Below are 19,665 nucleotides of genomic sequence, written 5' to 3'. Positions count from 1 at the left end.
TTTTTTCTCAGTTTCAGTTAACCATACAACTTATCATAGGGCTCATGTAACAACACTAGTGAGAATTTCTGTTTTAATGAGGTCAGCTGAAGTCAGGTCAGTGAGATAACAGAAGATGAATTGTGCTTCTTCATACAGAGGAGTAAGCAGTGTCTTTGCAACACAACATGATTTTTTACACATCAAGCTGTTTCACACCTACATTTTGTCAAATAAGCAAACAACTTGGAGCAAATGGCCAATCAGAGAAGAGAGCGAGAGTTAGTCCGAATTCCTTTCCCTTTAGCAAATGGTCTTATCAGACCAAAATCCACGACATGGCCTTGAACACCAAGTTAATAAATCATGAAACTGGGACCATTTTCTCTCTCTTTGTAATTTATGTTTTGAGCATATATTTAACATAATGGAATACCAGTTTAACAGTTTTTTGTTTGTTTTTTTAAATAGAGAAAAAACAACAACAACAAAACAAGAATAATGAGATAAGGCGTTTTGTATGTGTAGGATTACCATGTACCACAAATCCAACAAAAACAATATTTTATAGATAAGACATTGTTGGTTATACTGAGGATTATAACAGAAAGCATTGTGTTGTGTTAGGTCACTAAAAAACCTCTTTGACCTTTGCTAGAAAAAGGTAAACTACTAAAATTAGGAACATCACCTAATTTTGTGTTTACATTTACTTGTTTAGTAGACACTTTTATCCAAATCAATTAACACTCAAAAATACATAGGTCTAAATGTAAAACTTGCGTATATAATGTGTTGCATTTTTCTCATACATAATTTAAACCTAATTGCAATTTGTAATTTGTTATAGTACTTTTAAATACACAATAAACAGTTTGTATATTTATCATTAATCCTCATATTTGTTCCACAGCTAGCCATATTTATACCATGTTCTTGCTTTTTAACGGATTCAATTTGATGTTCTCAATTAAAGGCACGGTATGTAAGTTTCACCGCTAGAAGTTGCTTATTTAAAATAAAGGCATAGCTTGATGATGCCTTGAACAAGCATATCATGGGAAATCATGTTCATGAATGAGCGAATGTAAAGTTTTATTAACGTTGCGGTGGTATAAAGCAGGACATGCCAAGAGCCCTTGGGAGCAAATGCTAATGAAAGAGACCTGTGCGAAACACCGGCCTCTGAGCTTTTATTATGATTATGCTGCAGTTGACCGCTGACGCTCTTTTCATTATGTATGTGGGGTAACACAGTGCTGTTTTACATGGTTAAAACAATCATACTAAATACATTTGAGTGTGTTGAATGTTGTTATAACAATGCTCTGCCTGTTCGCTCAGTGGCTGGTGTGAGACACTTGATCTAGATTACTGCAAAGTAGGCCTGCCACGATAACATTTTGCTGGACGATAAATTGTCCAAGAAATTATTGTGATAAACAATAGCATTGTCGTACTGAGACCATTTTCATCTAAAATAATACAAGCAATGGACTCTCAGTCTGTTTACAAAAAAAATGCACTTAAATAAATACCAAAAACAATAAATAAAATGGATGAAAACTGCTGATGAAAAAGGATTGTGTTTTAGGTGCATATTAGAGGTGGCACAGTCCACAAAACCCACGGTTCGGTTCGTATCACAGTTTTAAGGTCACGGTTTTTAGTTCTGTATATAGTTGTTGTTGTTTTTTCTTTTAATCGTTAACCCTCCAGAAATTTACTTCAGCATATGATATATAACTTAATTATCCACAATTTATTTTTAAAAAATCATCATGATCATGCACAAACTGAACTTGACCATCTCTGAGGAAAGACAAGTGAGATTTTGATACAGCAAGAGAGAACATATTGATGACATGCTTTTAATTTATTTGGCAAAAAAAGGAGAATGTGTATTGCTGTTTCCACAAGAACTTATGTGCCTATTTAGCACACAAAGATTTAACTGAAGAATTCACTTGCATTTATCAAACTGCCCACTTCAGTGAGTTTGTTTATACTCAACGTGTGCACACTAGCGCGAGGATGTGAGTGGCAAAAATGACGTCAACGCAGTGCGCGAGACCCCATTTTGCTTGGCGGTGTGCAAATCAAATTTTTAAACTTTGTGTGCAGCTCTGCAACCGAAGAAGCACAAGTTCCAGGTGAATCTGGCCGAGCATGACGTTTCGCACATTTAGCGAGAGAAATGAGGAAAACAAACAAGCATGCAAATGTAAATTATTACAGCAAAAACAATTATCAAGCTAATTTTTTTTTATTGTGCGATTAATTGATTTTATTGACTATCGCGACAGGCCAACATGCAAAGCGCAACAATATTAAAATATAATATTGACATGTGGCAGCATTCGTCACCAGTCCGCGACGACTCAGGAAGTTGTTTAAAATCCTGCCATGCCACAAAGCAACATTTCAAGGTATTATATTACATTTATATTATATTTCCCTCAAATCGTCAATGTACATACTGATTTCACCCTGTGCTACAAGATACACCCATCGTGCAGCTCTTCTGTCGGAAATCGATTAATATAATGTGCACGTCCGATGTGCGACCCCCTTCAGATACATGAGACACTGCGCAGCGCCGAGCTTTGCATCCGGTGGGCGACCCCCTTTAATCAGCTCCCTAGTTCAGTAGTCAGGGCACTGATCAGGACATAAGTCAATGGACTGACTCCCTGATCAGTGCCCTGACTACTGAACTAGGGAGCAGATTGAGACGCACGCATGGTGAAGATCGATATTTGTAGTCTGCCTGACACGGTATTTTCACAGATGTCACATCTCTCATAGACAACAGTAGCCTATTTAAAATGGCACATGCATCCGTTAAACTATCTATTTAATTTACAGAGCAATCCCTGCAAAGTTTTTAGGTTTTTAGGTTATAGAAGATACCAGGATTAGTGTGTTGCACTGGCAAGACTTGCATCGGGGTGCATTGCATCAGGATGGTTGCGCTCCATAGTGATGTCGGTCAGCCGTCACAACACAACCCTACCGAACATTACGATGAACTTGAATGCACATAAAATTAAAGGCATTTAGGAGATTATCCACACCTTTTCCCCCGGCCTTAATTTGAGACCGGCCTTGAGGTATGGAAAGTATTCAGACCCCCTTAAATTTTTCACTCTTTGTTATATTGCAGCCATTAGCTAAATCATTGAAGTTCATTTTTTTCTCTTTAATGTACACACCGTACCCCATATTGACAGAAAAACACAGAATTTTTGACATTTTTGCAGAAAGAAAGAAAAAACTGAAATATCATATGGTCCTAAGTATTCCAACCCTTTGCTCAGTATTTAGTAGAAGCACCCTTTTGATCTAATACAGCCATTAGTCTTTTTTGGAAAGATGCAACAAGTTTTTCACACCTGGATTTGCAGATCCTCTGCCATTCCTCCTTGCAGATCCTCTCCAGTTCTGTCAGGTTGGATGGTAAATGTTATTGGAAAGCCATTTTCAGGTCTCTCCAGAGATGCTCAATTGGGTTTAAGTAAGGGCTCTGGCTGGGCCATTCAAAAACAGTCATGGAGTTTTTATGAAGCTACTCCTTTGTGATTTTATCTGTGTGCTTAGGGTCATTATCTTGTTGGAAGGTAAACTTTCGGCCCAGTCTGAGGTCTTGAGCACTCTGGAGAAGGTTTTCATCCAGGTTATCTTTCCCTTGATTGAAACAGTCATCCTGTCCCTGCAGCTGAAAAACACCCACACAGCATGATGCTGCCACCACCATGCCTTACTTTTGGGACTGTATTGGACAGGTGATATTTTTCTCCACACATACCAACCAGAATTAAGGCCAAAAAGTTCTATCTTGGTCTCATCATACCAGAGAATCTTATTTCTTACCAACTTGGAGTCAGGTGTTTTTTTTTAACAAACGTTCAGTTGTCTTGCACTTACGAGAGGCTTCCATTGGGCCAATCTGCCATAAAGCCCCGGGTAACTTTCTACAACCTGTCGCGATAGTCAATAAATCAATGAATTGCACGATAAATAAAATGAGCTCGATAATTTTTCCAGCTGCGATAATTTCCATTTGTATGCTTGTTTGTTTTCCTTGTCTCTCTCGTTGACTCCGTGCACGCGCCTCGTTTTGGGAGGTGTTTATACTAGACGCGCAGACCGGGTGCCGGTGTTATGAGCCTCAAGCTCGGCCAGATTCGTCTTGAGCTCGTGCATCTTCGGTTGCGGAGCCGCAGACAAAGTTACAAAATTTGACGTGCAGAGCGCCATGCTAAACGGGGTCTCACGCTTTGACGTTATTTTTGTCGCGCACACCCTCGCGCTCATGCGCGCCGAGTATAAAAGAGGATTAAAGCTACACTGAAGTTGGCAGTTTGATAAATGCAAGTTAATTCTTCAGTTCAATCTTTGTGTGCTAAAAAAGGCACATAAGTTCCTGTAGAGATAGCAATACTCCTTTTTTTGCCAAATAAATGAAAAGCATGTCATCAATGTCTTCTCTCTTTCTGTATCAAAATCTCACCTAGCTTTCCTCAGAGATGGTCAAGTTGTTTGAGCATGATTACAAGATATAACTTCTTTTTAATGCTGTATCCTAAATTGTTGATAATTAATCATATGCTGATTAAATTTCTGGAGTTTTAACGATTAAAACAAAAAAACAAATACAAGAACCGTACAGAACCGAACTCTGGGTTTTGTGAACCGTGCCATCCCTAATCTGCACCTTATCTGTTACAGTTTTCATCCATTTTATTTATAGTTTTTTGGTTGTTTTGTTCATTTATTGTAGATATTTAAAATGTTTTCCGTTTCTAGTGTTAAATATTTAGAAATAAAGTTTATTGATCTTTGAAAAAATGTACCTGCATTATTATGTCATTATCATTATTTTAGATGAAAATGGTCTCAGAACGATAATATTATCGTTTATCGCAATAATTTCTTGGCCAATTTATCGTCCAGCAAAATTTGTCATCGTGACAGACAGCTCTCTAGAGCTTAGCAACAGTGATCTTTCGGTTCTTCTTTACCTCTCTCACCAAGTCTCTTTTCCCCCGATAGCTCAGTTTGCCCAGATGGCCAGCTCTAGAAAGGGTTCTGGTCATCCCAAATGTCTTCCATTTAAGAATTATGGAGGCCACTGTGCTCTTAGGAACCTTAGGTGCAACACTATTTTTTTGTAACCTTTGCCAGATCTGTGCCTATCCACAATTCTGTCTCCTAGCTCTTCAGGCAGTTCCTTTGACCTCATGATTCTCATTTGCTCTGACATGCACTGTGAGCTGTAAGGTCTTATACAGACAGGTGCGTGGCTTTCCTAATCAAGTCCAATCAGTATAATCTAACACAGCTTGACTAAAATTAAGGTTTAGAAACATCTCAAGGATGATCAGAAGAAATGGACAGCACCTGAGTTAAATATATGAGTGTCACAGCAAAGGGTCTGAATACTTAGGACCATGTGATATTTCAGTTTTTCTTTTTTAAGAAATCTGCAAAAATGTCAACAGTTCTGTGTTTTTCTATCAATATGGGGTACTGCGTGAAAGAGATAAAAAATGAACTTGAATGATTTTATGAAAGCATTCTTTAGAAATGTTGGCCCATATTAATAGGATAGCATCTTGCAGTTGATGGAGATTTGTGGAATCCACATCCAGGACACGGAGCTCCCGTTCCACCCAATCCCAAAGATGATCTATTGGGATGAGATCTGGTGACTGTGGCTGAAATTCAAGCTTTTTATTATTCTGCTGGAAGTAGCCATCAGAGGATGGGTAAATTGTGGTCATAAAGGGATGGACATGGTCAGAAACAATGCTCAGGTAGGCCGTGGCATTTAAACAATGCCCAATAGGCACTACCGGGTCTAAAGTGTGCCAAGAAAACATCCCCCACACCATTACACCACCACCACCAGCCTGCACAATGGTAACAAGGCATGATGGATCCATATCCATGTTCTCATTCTGTTTACGCCAAATTCTGACTCTACAATCTGAATGTCTCAACAGAAATCGAGACTCAGGCAACATTTTTCCAGTCTTCAACTGTCTAATTTTGGTGAGCTTGTGCAAATTGTAGCCTCTTTTTCCTTTTTTTAGTGGAGATGAGTGGTACCCGGTGGGGTCTTCTGCTGTTGTAGCCCATCCGCCTCAAGGTTGTACGTGTTGTGGCTTCACAAATACTTTGCTGCATACCTCGGTTGTAACGAGTGGTTATTTAAGTCAAAGTTGCTCTTCTATCAGCTTGAGTATATATATTATATATATATATATGAGGGTCAGCTCTTTATTTTAAAATATTGCATGCTCGGATATTCATAAAACAAAATATTCTATGGCCTATTAAATGTTTGTGAAAATGGTCAAAAACCCTGGCAGGGAAAGGGTTAAATATAATCAAAGATACTAACACCATATAATAAACTATGCTTCTTCTTTTTTATGTACAAATGAGTAACATTGCAAACAATTTGTTGCAAGAGCAAATAATATTTAAAGTACACAATGCTAATTCAGGTAAAAAGTAGATTAGTAAACAAGCTAGAGTAGAGATATAGAAAAGAAGAGAACTTTAAATAAATAAATTGGAGTTGCCTAAGAAGCAGTTATCACAGCAACAACGCTTACACAAACATCCTGACCAATCAGCATTAAGGGCACTTGAAATATGGACTCAGTATTACTCCTTTATATGGGATACGTCCCAACAGCACAGAATAAACAGGAAAGCAATTGCGATAACAATCTTCAGAGGCCCATTGGTGACGTCAGAAAAAGGAAGAAAACCCTTTTTTTAACCCTTGTCCTTATATGGAGAGGTTCCATTCTTGGTGAAAGATGTCAGCATGCGAAAAAGCTCTCAGACTTAAGTGTGCTGACATTAACTTGACTTCAACCTGTATACACAACAGTTCTGCAAAAAGGCTCTTAGAAAATTCACCAGAATATTTCACTGTTGAATGCAATCCAATGCAAGCTTAACCTTGGGTCGCTCAGAGCTTAGTCCTAAGGAGGTTTTTATGATTGTCATGGACCAGTGATAAGCAGGTGATAATGTGTCAGTGCGCGCTACTGTGCTTGGTATTAATCATAAACCTATGTGCAAACAATCATGTATTATGATGTCAGGACTCTTCCAAATGCAGAAAAACAAAACTGCTGCTGACAATGAGTTGAGATTAACAAAACAGCTCCACAACCCAAAACCTGATCGTAGATTAATCAAAACACCCTACGGAGCACAAAGCCTTGCCTCCTAAGTAACCATCTCAAATGCATTATGGCACTGTTATAATGTCATCAGATCACTGAGTTTGCTAGTAGCTTCCAGTGGAGAGGTTTAAGACATAGAGTAATACTTTCTGAAATGTTGAGACTGTTAGCAATGAGAAACAAGAAAGTAATAGAGCTAGTTTAAACACTATCAAATGTTTGGGGTCGGTTTTTAAATAATGTCTTTGAAAGAAGTCTCTTATGCTCACCAAGGCTGGATTTATGTGATCAGAAATACAGTAAAAATTATTTTGTGTTATTGGTCATTTAGTAATATTGTGAAATGTAATTTGATTGCAATGGTGATTTTTCAGTCTCATTACTTCAGTCTTCAGTATCACATGATCATTCAGATATGATTATTTGGTGCTCAAGAAACATGTATTATTATTATCAGTGTTAAAACAGTTGTGCTGTTTATTAATTTGTAGAAACCATGATAATTTTTCAGGAATTATTAATAAACATTCAGCATTTTACCATACATTATATAAAGTCTTACACTCTAAAAAATAATTCAGTGGCTTAGTAAATATCACAGTAATAATTAACCTTATTAACTTAATAAAATCTCTCAATATCATTTACTTGATGGTTTTAGTTAAACATACCAAAATAATTGACTAAAAATCCAACAGTTAATTTTGTCTAAAATGTATAGTTATATTTAAGTTTTTTTCACTAAAATAATTTAGTATTCTAATAACCAATTCTTTATTTTAAATATACTTAATACATTTGCGAAATTTATTTCAAAATATTTGAGAATGGAGAATTAAACCGATCTGTTTCAAGAACCACAAATATTACTTAATTAAAATCAAGATTATTAATATTTAACACACACTGAAGAAATTGAGTAAGTTTACTCGATTAAAACAATGCACCCCTCCCCCACCCTCTGACATGACGACAGCTCGACGGTTGAGTGAGTGGATATTTAAATTCTCCTCAGTCACCAGAGCAGTTTCTTCTTCTCAGCGTCGCAGAATTGGGGCATTTCCTCTGAAATTCAGGTTTGTATGTTTTTTTTTAATCTATATAATCATTACTGTGCTAAAAGGCATTTTATTTAATTCAAAACAACATACAGGGACAGTGTGAGTCACCTTAAGTTAACGTGTGGCGTTGGTCTTTGAAACGCCTGCTGTGTGGCTCAAAACACACAGCTTTATTCGTAAAGATAATGAATATAATGAATTTGGACGATAAAATCTTATTAAAACTGGGCACTTTTTGTTTATTGTCAGGTTATGGAGTCTGGCGCCTCGCAGCATCTTTCAGCTACGAATGAAACGCAGGACAGCAGTCTCAAGTTCAAAGTCCACCCGCAGACCGCTAACGTTAGTCCATCTCAGGCTCGAGAAACAGCGCTGATACGGTGGAAATGGGATAACAGACCGGTTGATTACACTTGAATTACTTTTAAATGTTTAATTTTTACTTCTAAAATGTTTGTTACATGAGTTTAAATGTTGTAAAATAACTGTTATTCTTTACATGTCAAAACAGTAGCCTAATAACTGTTATATGCTGTAACGTTATTGCTGTACTCGTCGACAATAAAGGCCATGTCATGTATAAGTGTGTTTGTGTGGACTGTGGAGTATTTTACAAAGGTTTAGAGGAAATTAAAGTTATACTATACAAGTTAGTAATACTCATAAATAAAAACAGTTCATATTAGTCATAAATATTGGTTTTTAAAATGCTTTTTACCCAATTTTTTCTACTCAATTGAATTTGTTAATGTAACAAATGCAGTTACTCAGATCTACTTAATTTTTTTACTTACATTTACTCAGTTCATATGGTGTCTATAATTGATTTCACTGCTTTAAAATTTACTCAATTTTTTTAGTGTAAAAATGTTTCACCAAAAAAATTGAGTAAATCATAGTATTAGTTTTTAGAGTGTAATGTTCTATATAATTAAGGTGTTGGCCACTTTGAGTGACAGGTGGATAGCCATTTATCCACTGTCTGTTAGTCCAAGATCAGACTGCATGGTTTTCAAACTCTTCAGGTCAGAGCAACGTGCTGCTGCTGCGGCTGGACGTGCAAAAGTTTGGGCTTTGTTTCTGTTAGATAGAATTGTAAATATATCTATTAAAATATTGATATTCTGGTCTATAACTCCTCCCCGAACCTCCCGCTGCCTTGTATCTTGCTGTCTCATTGGCTATCGGTCATCGCCGATGTAATTTCCAGTCAGAACACAGGAAGAGTTTCACACAGCAGGAGTTTCTCTTTGATCGCGTCTTTGATCATTCACACTGCGTGATTGTCATTCACATGCACGAGCACTGATTTGCCTATAATTTTTTCTGCAATTTTCGAAAACTTGTTGGCAAGTCGAAATCAGGCTAAAATCGAGAACCTCAGCTCTGCCCACGTCCCGCCTCTTTGCCCAATTTCTGTTATACAGGAGTGAAGTGCAGCCAAGATGGCAATGGCCAGCTCAACCCTCAGCTCAACTTTACACTTCAGAGCGGCTCTTCAGAATCCTATGGGTGATGTAACGGACACTGCGTCCATATTTTTTTACAGTCCATGATTCAAACTTACATTCATACAGACTGACAGAGTACAGTTACTTAATGAATCACATTAGGGCTGCAGCTATCGATTCTTTTTGTAATCGATTAATCTACCACTTAGTCGATCGATTAATCGATTAATCGGATAATAATTACTTTTTCTTTATTAAAGAGCAATAAGAGACAATAAGACGGGTATCTTAAAATTAACATCTAATTTGTTTTCTTTTTAGAAAAATTAAGTTTTATTGCTGAAATTGCATACATTAATAACTGTGAAACTAAACAATTTGAATGCATACAATTGCCATATTATATTAAATAAAAATCTATTTCAAATTACTTTAAAAAGGTAAACATAGTTCAATCTAAAACTAAACCTACAACCAATAAATCTAAATAGTAGTAATATAAATAACAATAATGTCAATATAAATAATATAAATATTCTATAAATTCTATATAATATAATTATTCTAATATTCTATAAATATTCTATAAATAATATAAATAACTAAACATTGTATTTATGTTGTGCAACTTAACTTTCATGTTTCAGCTTCAGCTCAGGCATGACATAAGCATTTACTGTCTTATTTACTCCTTTACTGGAGCAAAACATATTGGACAGGTTAACTTGGAGCAAGAGATATACCCGATATTCACAACTTCAAATCCTCCGTGTTAAGCGCGATGCTATCGTCACATATTAGCTACACTGAAGTAGGTTGCTAAACAAAACAAAAAAAACTTATTTGGCAAAATTACATTTACATAAACCAGGGTCGACAACCTATACATCACACAGAGGAATAACCGCTAGAACGTGATCAAACGCGAGATCAGTTAAGTACATCACACATGCTGATCTTTTGAGCTAATCATTCATCATTGTAACACAGCTTGTTTTAAGTTAGTAGCTATAAATATGATTAAAGTGTGATATTTAAATTACACAACTCAATGAAAGCACGCAGCTCTGGGCTCTGAAAGCACGAGCGCTGCTCATCACACACACACACACACACACGCGCGCGCGCGCGCGTTAAAGCTTGTTCTGATGTTGTTGCGCCTAGTATTGAGAACATCTAATGGTGCATTTCGAAGATATTATCAAGTAGGATATATAAAGTCTAATTAAAGATTTCACACACATCACAATGACGGTGATCCATGTGCAAAGCTGCAAACTCCATCGAGTTCATGTGTTTGGAGTCGCTCGTATCTCCTCAGCTGACGCGTGTTCTGCCGCAAATGAAACTTAAATGTTCAGCGTCGCATCCTGAAGCTCAACACACAGTTTTCTTCATTTAAAAACAGCGATATTAAATGATATTACCAGTGCTGATGCCCGCCCGCTCTCTCTCTCTCTAGCATTGCGGTCTTTGATCTCGACATGAGCTGAAAACGAAAGTTAAAGAACGACGCGCATTCATTGCGTTTTAGCGTGATATGAGAGTTCCGCGTCTTTATTAAAATCAACATATTAACGATTTCTCTCATCCACCTGCAATTTTTGGGATGTTATACGCACCTGAACCGCAGATATAACCGCAATCCGCTCATACTCCGAGTCCTTACACAAAAAATGTCTTTCTGCAATATCTGTGTGTAGTTAAATGGACTAAGCGAAGCGTCGAGGCAGATGATTTTGCCTCGAGGATTTTTTTGATTCGATTAACTCGAGTTACTCGATGAATCGTTTCAGCCCTAAATCACATCCTAAATCAGTCAGCAGAGAGCGTTTCTAATTTTGGCTAGTTTTCAGACTTAATATATATATGCTGAATCAGGTAACATTTATTCTTCATATTATTATTATTATTATTACTATTAATGTTGATAATTGTGCAACTTGTGCTGCTTAATATTTTTGTTTAAAAAATATACCTTTTTTTCAAGGATTCTTTGATGAATAGAAAGTTCAAAATAGCAGTATTTACTTAACATAAATATGTTTTAATATTATAAATGTCTTTACTGTCACTTTGATCAATTCAATGCATCATTAAAGTTGGTCTGCATAAAAAAAAATCCTAATCAAATGAGGAGAGTTGTTGTTGTTTTTTTAGTACCGGTATATGCCACAACTTTGCAGGAACCAAACATATATAGCCGAAAACAATCTATTTATTTATGTCATGTGTTTGTCTTAGCAGGTTCCACAACTTACATTTGTGTACCTAGAATGACAAACAAAATACTGAATCAAAGTGTTGAGTAGCAACTGTTGAAATTGTTTTACAGGAAATCCTTCACTGACTTATGTTTTACTGAGGCCATATCTCACTCTTACCAGCTTCACATTAGAGACCACCGGAAAAGCACAGCCACTGAGGATTACTAAAGTATATATTATTAGTTGCCTGGGCCTGTTCCCTACTTCTGCTCATTGTAATGGCTCCCAAAATTTCATGTCTGGTCTTGAGGTTGCACTAACAGCTGCCCTAAGGGCCTTCTATTTTTAAAGCTCTTGTTACAGAATCAACGATCACACGAGGGCCAACATACCAGCCTGTCAAAGAGCAGCAAGTGTGGGACAGCAGCCTATATTTGCAACAAATGCAGGTACCAGGTATATAAATGCAGGATAATGGAGCACAGGAAGTAAATACTAAAAGGCCATCAAAAGAAAATAAAGTGGCTCTGAAAGAAACAAATAAACCTTTTGAAAAATGTCCTAGGATATCCTATTGTGAAGTTATTCGAAAACCCCTAAAACGTGTCAAGCGCCAAGTAAAAAAAGGGTTAAACCACAGTAGCTAGTCATCATCTAAATGAAACTAAACCCACTCAGAGAAGCTCTAATAAGTCCTTGTGTGACCTTGCTGTGTTTAAATTTGCAAACGCTCTGTTGCCGTTGAGACAATAGTACAGAAATGTTTTCCATTTCAGGAGAAACAGGTTTGATAAAAAAAAAAAAAAAAAAAAAAACAACACTTATGCAAAAGTAAAACTGAAATTTGCTTCCTGATTTGATGTTTCATAATATGGTTGAATTTCTCTTTATCCATGTATTCACTTACTAGAGATCCACTTTTAATGTTCTACAGAGCACATGCACACAATACAAATAGGCAATTATCAAGTTCTTATAAATTATCTAGGTTATTTTTAAACATTTTAAATGGCTAACCTCTCCTCTTGTAAGCAGTAAATTTGGTACTATTGAGAACTGAACTGAGCTGCATGATAAATCCCTGTTTTCTGCAGAAGTGATTTAATAATTAATCTTTACAACGTAACCGAATCAACACTATACTGACTTCAGCTGACACTATTAGTGCTGCCGTAAAGCTGAAATGCATGGTAGCTTGTTTCCACCCAAAAAAAGAAAACTAAATTTGTCAGGTAATTGCAACAATCTCACAATTCTGACCTTTTTTCTCAGAATTGCATGATATAAAGTCGCAATTACGAGTTATAAAAGTCAGAATTGAGATATATAAAAATTCGGCGCAGTTCTGAGAAAAAAAAAAGTTATTTTTTCCCCCTCAGAATTTAACGTTATAATTAACAATTGGGATTGTGAGATATAAACGTATTTTTTTTAATCACAATTGCGAGTTTATATCTCACAATTCTGAGAAAAGAAGTCAGAACTGTGGGTTAACAAGTCAGAATTGTGAGAAATAAACTGAAAGAAAATAGATTTGTCAGAATAGTACGTTTATAACTCACAATTCTGACTTTTTATAACACGCAATTGCATATTCGTCTCTCACAATTCAGAGACAAAAAGTCATAACTGCGAGATGTAATCTCACCATTGTGAGATAAAAATGATCAATTATCTTTTCAAATGTTTTATTCTGTGGAGGAAAAAAAATCTTCCATAAAAATGAACTCTGTTTGCATCATTGAATCATTTTCCTGTCATCACTGTAGCTGCTTTGAAATTGTCTGTATTGAAAAATGCTACATGAATAAAGGTGACCAAATTCACTAAACAATTCTTTTTGAAAACATTTTGCACAAGATTATGCAACACTTGAAATGTTACATATCCTCTGATACTTGTGTATTTAATAAATATTTTAGCCTATTGATTATGCATTAACCTACCAATAAGTGTTACATACTATAACTTCCCCACAAATGGCCTGCTGGTCATGACCAATTCAATGAATCATGTAAACACAAAGAAATGTCTAGATGCATAGCATACACAAATATAACATGCTTCCCTGACTGTACTTCACACTCTAAACTGAGAGGACAGTTCATGCTGACAGTAGAGTGAGAAGGCCTCTTTCCTGCCTACTACTGAGCATGGTGTGTCAACCAGAGACACTTACTAATAATAGAATGCATCATTTGTTACATTTGTACAACTGTCTATGAAAGCACGTGCACTTCACATACATTCTTTACTTTTCACTATGGATGTACAATGAAGGATCATGATATCAAGTCAAAGATCTGACTGGACCAAAATCATTTCCTAAGCACTCAAATAATATCTCTCCACCATGACCCCAGCACCTGTTCCAGCACATCAAACTCAGCTTATGTTGCACACGGCTAGTACTTCATACTTTACTGCCATACAGCCTACATAAAATGCCATCTTTGACCAAACCAGCTCAGAAACGTGCAGCTAGGTGTAGACAACTAAAACACAAGGAGGAAGCAGACATGAGAGGAAATGAGCTTGTAAATAAGAATAAAATATGCAGGGCCACGAGGGCAAGAGCATGGACTTTACCTTAGTTAGGTAGCTATCTGTTTTGTTAATTATATACTCGTGAAAATGTGTACTGCTCTTTTGGTTTAATAAATAATCGGACTCAGGATGTAGAACATGTGATTTTCGTGTTTTCTGAAGTTTAACCATGCACTTCTGCAGATGAGACCATATACATTAGTTTATCCCTTATGAGATCAAGTAGTTACCTCTTTTGCGATTACGTTGAGGGCATCTTCCTCGGCAGTCAACCCATTTTTGCTGGGGGTTCTTTTACGTCCTGGCCCTTGAGACCCCATTGGTAACCTTTAATAAATCCTTCTGAGAAACACACGTGTGAGAACCGATCCTTCAGAGAGTTATTCCTTCAGCACAGGCATAAGAAAAAGAAAACACGTTCCAACTCTAACAAAAAACAAAAACAGCGAGGCTACGTTGTGTCGTTCGCGAAGTGGTTCATTGTGTTACATCCGTCTTTTTTGCACTCTTCCTAGTGTACTGTGAAAGACTGAAGAGTCACCGGTGTAGAGAGCGTAAACGCCTTTTCATGACACACGTGTCGCTTCGGAAGAGCTGCCAAAATGGCAGTAAATGATATAGACTCGTTTGTTTGCGCAGAGTTGGGTTCTTTAACAGTTGTTGGCAGTATAGCCGATGTGTTAAAAGTTATCTTCTCTTGCTTTTAGTTCATTATTTGCGCGGAAGGACTGTGAGCGTCAGTTGGGGGAGTTTCAGGGCTCGCAGACCCACTTTGCTATTTTAAAACATGGGAGTCTGCTGCTAAAAACAGAAACCTTATCTTGCATTTCTTAAAGTCATACCCATGTGCTTACGCGCGAACATAACACACTTTCATTCATTCTGAAGGTGTAAAATGCTCTGCTGGGGAAATTTTTATTAAACTCCAGAATAGATAGTCTTAAGCCTGCATGCCCAGTAGTCTCAAGCACAACATCCATCCTAAACAGTAAAAAAAAAAAAACTACACCAAGGTTTTTCACCCCAGAAGAAAATTGTAGTCAAAATATAACAATGGTAGACATAAAAAGTCTAAGTAAAAGCTCATTACTAATTTCCAAAACCAATCACCCAAACATTTTTTTAATCTTTGATCATTGGCCTTTTGCTATAATTAGATATACATTATATTTTATCCTATGTGTTTTATTTTTACGGCTGTATCTGTAAACTCCAATTGCTGGTGCATGTTGACATCTAGTGGTAGCTAATAAACTTACCAGTCTGCAATAGTTATCTAGGTTTATCTAGATGTTATTAGGCTACATTATTAGTATTATTATTATTAATATTATTATAATTATAATTATTATATGTCGCTTTAAAAAAATATAGTTAAAAATCCCTTTTGTTGAACTTTTTATGTCGTATTTTTGTTTTGGGTGGCCTGCCAGCACTAATTGATCAGTGAAATGACTCAGCTGTGCACAGTAGGCCTAGGCCTAATTGTGTAGTCTTAAAAGAAGCTCGCAAAGCTGTTGGTGTTAAGTAGATGCATTGAGACCTCTGGGTAAAAATCATGGGTAGGTTACGGTGTTTTTTTTGCCGCATCTTTTAATGTGTTTCTTTATCTTCTGATTTTTTTTTTTTCCAGCCGCGAAGACAGTTTTGATCGTGTACGCGCACCAGAGTGCTGGATCTTTCAATGCGGCCGCTAAAGATGCTGCCGTTGATGTGCTGAAGAAACAAGGCTGTAATGTGTTTGTGTCTGACCTGTATGAAATGAAATTCAAGGCCACAGCAACCGAGGAGGATATTACTGGTGTGGAGGCAGTATGGTGTTTTTTTTTTTGTGTGGAAATGTATTCAACTTAACTTCTCGGAGTGTAATTGCAGTTATTGCACAATTTTCTGTTTCAGGAGAAGTGAAGGACCCAAAACATTTCTGCTATGGAAAGGAGACCATGCTGGCTTGGCAGGAGGGACGACTAGCTTCTGACATCGTAGAGGAGCACAAGAAACTAAAAGAAGCAGATATTGTTATTTTTCAGGTCTGACTACTTTATATATCAGAAATCTTGTTGTATTTACATATTTGGGGTAAATGGTTCATTACTAATGTTTGTCTCTCAGTTTCCCATGTACTGGTTCTCTGTACCTGCCATCATGAAAGGCTGGATGGATCGCATTCTTACCCTTGGTTTTGCATACACCTTGGAAAAGCGCTACAGTGAGGGCATCTTCAGGGTGAGACCTGAGAAAAAAATAAATTGCATAGTTCAATAACTTTTTTTATATATATAATGCGAGGGGGTGGTTAATAATGGCATAATTCGTTTAATTCATGACAGGAAAAGAAAGCCATGTTGTCCTTCACCACTGGTTCCAATGAGACTATGTTCAGCTCTAATGGGATTAATGGAGATATGAATGTTACTCTGTGGCCAGTTCAGGCAAGAAGCTTCATCCCTTATTCTTTTACCTCAACCAGGCTTCCTTTTGCATTCTTTGCATTTGCATGTATTTATTTCCTAACCACTGCACTTTTCTTTTGTAGAATGGTGTCCTCAACTACTGTGGATTCCAGGTCCTTGCACCACAGATCTTCTGGGCACCCATGCATCTCTCCTCTGAGGCCCGTGATGGCCTGTTGGAAGGCTGGCGTACTCGTCTTCAAGGTCTCTTAAGTGAAGCACCGCTCACCTTTCCACCCATAGACAGTTTTGATGAGAGCAAAGGCTTTCGGCTGAAGCCTGAAGTCCAGGAGAAGCAGGCTGATTCCCCCTTTGGGCTCACTGTGGGTCACCACCTGGAGAAACCTCTGCCACCGCACAGCCAGATGAAAGCTGGGGTGTGAGCTGGAGCAACACTGTCCCCATGTGGCCATGTCACAAGGCTTAATCTGTATAAGTGAATAAATTGTTAATTTTTGAGTACTGGAATTTAAGTCATGTGAAACCCACTCATTGCCTATATTTTAATGGAGTGTCTATGCACATTAAGTGCAACTAGTGTGCCTTGTTGGCAAGTGCCATTCGAACTAGCTTTGCCTAACAATGCCTGGCTGTGCTAAACAAGATTTTAACCGCCCACAATTCAACATCCTCAGTGGTGCACTCAGTAAAGTGTATGGCTAATGAGTCATTGTCATGCACAACACATGGTTCAAATCCCCCTTTTACAGCGCTTTCTCTTCTCTCAGCATCAGAAAGGCACTTATTTTAAATTAAAAAAATTAAGAAAATATTCAAAATGTGGACAAAGTGCCTAACAATGTTTAATTACAGTAAACGCATTTACTGGGGATGGCTTTTATTGCTCCCTTAAGTTGGCCCATTTAATAATTTAAATAAAAATAACCATTGCATCCTGTCAATGTCGAACAAAATGGATTTGAAAATAGTGTGTATCTTCCAAAATAAAGTGTAAATTGCATGTAATACAAAGAACTGCAACTTTATATGGTGAAAATAGAATATATCATTTCAGCCATTTGCACTCGGTGTAAATATAATCTAGCGGTGAGAAAATGTGTTGATTTCACTGAGTGTAAATAGAATGACTTCTGTTAATACTTGGTGTAAATGGGATCTATTGCTTTTTGTACTTGGTGTAAATAGCAACTAGATTCTACACTTGGTGCAAATAGCTGCTGCCATATTTTAAAGTTGATGCCAGATTGGGGAATTTAGAACCCAAAACAATATAGATTTCTGCTCCCTAGTCAAGTGTTTCCCTACTTTCTCTATATTGTTGCTGGTTTAGTGGACTTGTAATTCTTGAAGGCAAAAAGCCTGCATTTTAAGCTTAATGGCCGGTACACTGGCCAGTTGCAGGAACCAATCACAGACAGGCTTATCCACCTGGCACGCTATTGGCGGTGGCTGCATCCGAAAACCTAGGCAGCTGCCTTATTATCAGACAATGACTTGTAAGGCAGTGTTTTATGCATGAAGGCACCTCACAAAACTAATTTCGGACAGTCTTCTAAGGCAGTGTAACATTTTAATGATCTACAGCAAAATAGAGCAAGATTTGGTGAGAACTAAACACATTTAATTACTACATTAGAGGTGCCATCTTTTTCCCCAGCTCGACTGTCACTGAATGGAAAGCACAGGATTGTGGGATATCAAAGGCAACGAAGGATACATGTATGCTGCCTTCAAAAATCAATCAGATAAAGGTATCTCAGGAGACAGGAAGTGAAGCAAACATTAGATTCTGACGTGGCTTGATGCCTTCCTGCCTTCATGTCCTGCGAAGGCAGCATTTTCCAGGTTTCGAATGCAAAAGTTGCCTGTTGATCACACCTCTTGTGGTTTGATTGCTTGAAGGACTAACCAATTGCATACAGTCATTTGAGTAATGCTTGTTGATCATCCCTCTGTGTAGTAGAAAATGCTGGCAGACTCCCCAGACCGATGTTCAATTTTAAATTGAGCTTGATCTGGTGACGGACAAGGAGGCCAGGGCTTGACGTTTTTGCTCACCAGCAGCCACTGTGGCTAGTGGTTTTCCAAAGTTACTAGCCACTCAGCATTTTCACTGGCCACAATTTTGCTGTTTGGAAATTACATTTTTGTATGATTAAAGTTGACTTTGGCATGCTTCAATGACTTGATGGAGATCCTCCAGGACAGGTTTGAAAACCCATAAAGTATCCTAAAAGGTGATTAAATATAATCTATAAACCAGTAACCTTGCAGTCTCAAACTTGGGATAGGCTACTCTGGATGCAAACTAGTTTGAGGTAATGCGATTGTGACACGATTGTGTATAGCATATTGCTCTTTTAACTCGTGTGCTTTTTCAGCATACTATTGCTTATACTGCGCAGATCATTTCCAAATAACTTGTAGGAACTGCTCAGGCCAGAATAGACCTTTCAGTATATATGCTCAAACACCCAAGGGTGCCAGGTTTGACTGGTAGTATGGTCTTTAACCCCTGGTGGTGCAAAAAGTTGGCTTACATCATGCTACGTCCCAATTCGCATTCTATCCATCCTAAATAGTATTCAAAAATTTGAATTTGTCCAAAATCATAGTCTAACCATAGATAAAAATCATGTAAAAATCATAGAAATTTTCTTTTTCTCTAACATTTGAAAACCACAAGCAAGTCTAGCATTTAAATGCACAGGACGTTTTCAGGGACAACTGTGTAATACTAATAATAAATACTGAAAGTGACAGTTGAAGGCTTGTAGGTACAATGCTTAGAAAGA

At 37.2% G+C, this 19,665-nt stretch overlaps 2 protein-coding genes across 17 annotated transcripts in view; one reads left to right on the top strand and one right to left on the bottom strand.

Annotated features, from left to right (window-relative positions):
• The window catches only part of lrrfip1a (leucine rich repeat (in FLII) interacting protein 1a), a 47,098-nt gene extending 31,880 nt beyond the window's left edge, over positions 1-15,218 (bottom strand). For 5 of the 16 annotated variants that reach the window (XM_067443790.1, XM_067443791.1, XM_067443793.1 and 2 more), the window contains exon 1: positions 14,687-15,208. In XM_067443790.1, the coding sequence (XP_067299891.1) occupies positions 14,687-14,776 (90 nt within the window). In that variant the 5' untranslated portion in view covers positions 14,777-15,208. Of the gene's footprint in view, positions 1-14,686 lie in introns of all 16 variants that reach the window. The other 11 variants (XM_067443789.1, XM_067443786.1, XM_067443792.1 and 8 more) reach the window with 6 other exon arrangements.
• A 687-nt stretch (positions 15,219-15,905) lies between these two features.
• LOC137076071 (NAD(P)H dehydrogenase [quinone] 1-like) lies at positions 15,906-17,371 on the top strand. The gene is made up of 6 exons (XM_067445012.1): positions 15,906-16,018; positions 16,090-16,257; positions 16,356-16,486; positions 16,569-16,682; positions 16,787-16,888; positions 16,993-17,371. The coding sequence occupies exons 1-6, from the start codon at positions 16,015-16,017 to the stop codon at positions 17,290-17,292; spliced, it is 819 nt and encodes a 272-aa protein (XP_067301113.1). The 5' UTR covers positions 15,906-16,014; the 3' UTR covers positions 17,293-17,371.
• Positions 17,372-19,665: the final 2,294 nt, after the last annotated feature.

This window comes from Pseudorasbora parva, chromosome 5 (genome assembly GCF_024679245.1).
Source record: "Pseudorasbora parva isolate DD20220531a chromosome 5, ASM2467924v1, whole genome shotgun sequence".
Taxonomy (NCBI): Eukaryota; Metazoa; Chordata; class Actinopteri; order Cypriniformes; family Gobionidae; genus Pseudorasbora; species Pseudorasbora parva.
This window is presented reverse-complemented; position numbering and strand designations above follow the sequence as displayed.

Excerpts from the sequence above, each read along its gene's own strand:
- LOC137076071 (XM_067445012.1), top strand. Across the intron at positions 16,258-16,355 it reads AACCGAGGAGGATATTACTG|GAGAAGTGAAGGACCCAAAA; the intron begins GTGTGGAGGCAG and ends TTTCTGTTTCAG. Across the intron at positions 16,487-16,568 it reads CAGATATTGTTATTTTTCAG|TTTCCCATGTACTGGTTCTC; the intron begins GTCTGACTACTT and ends TTTGTCTCTCAG.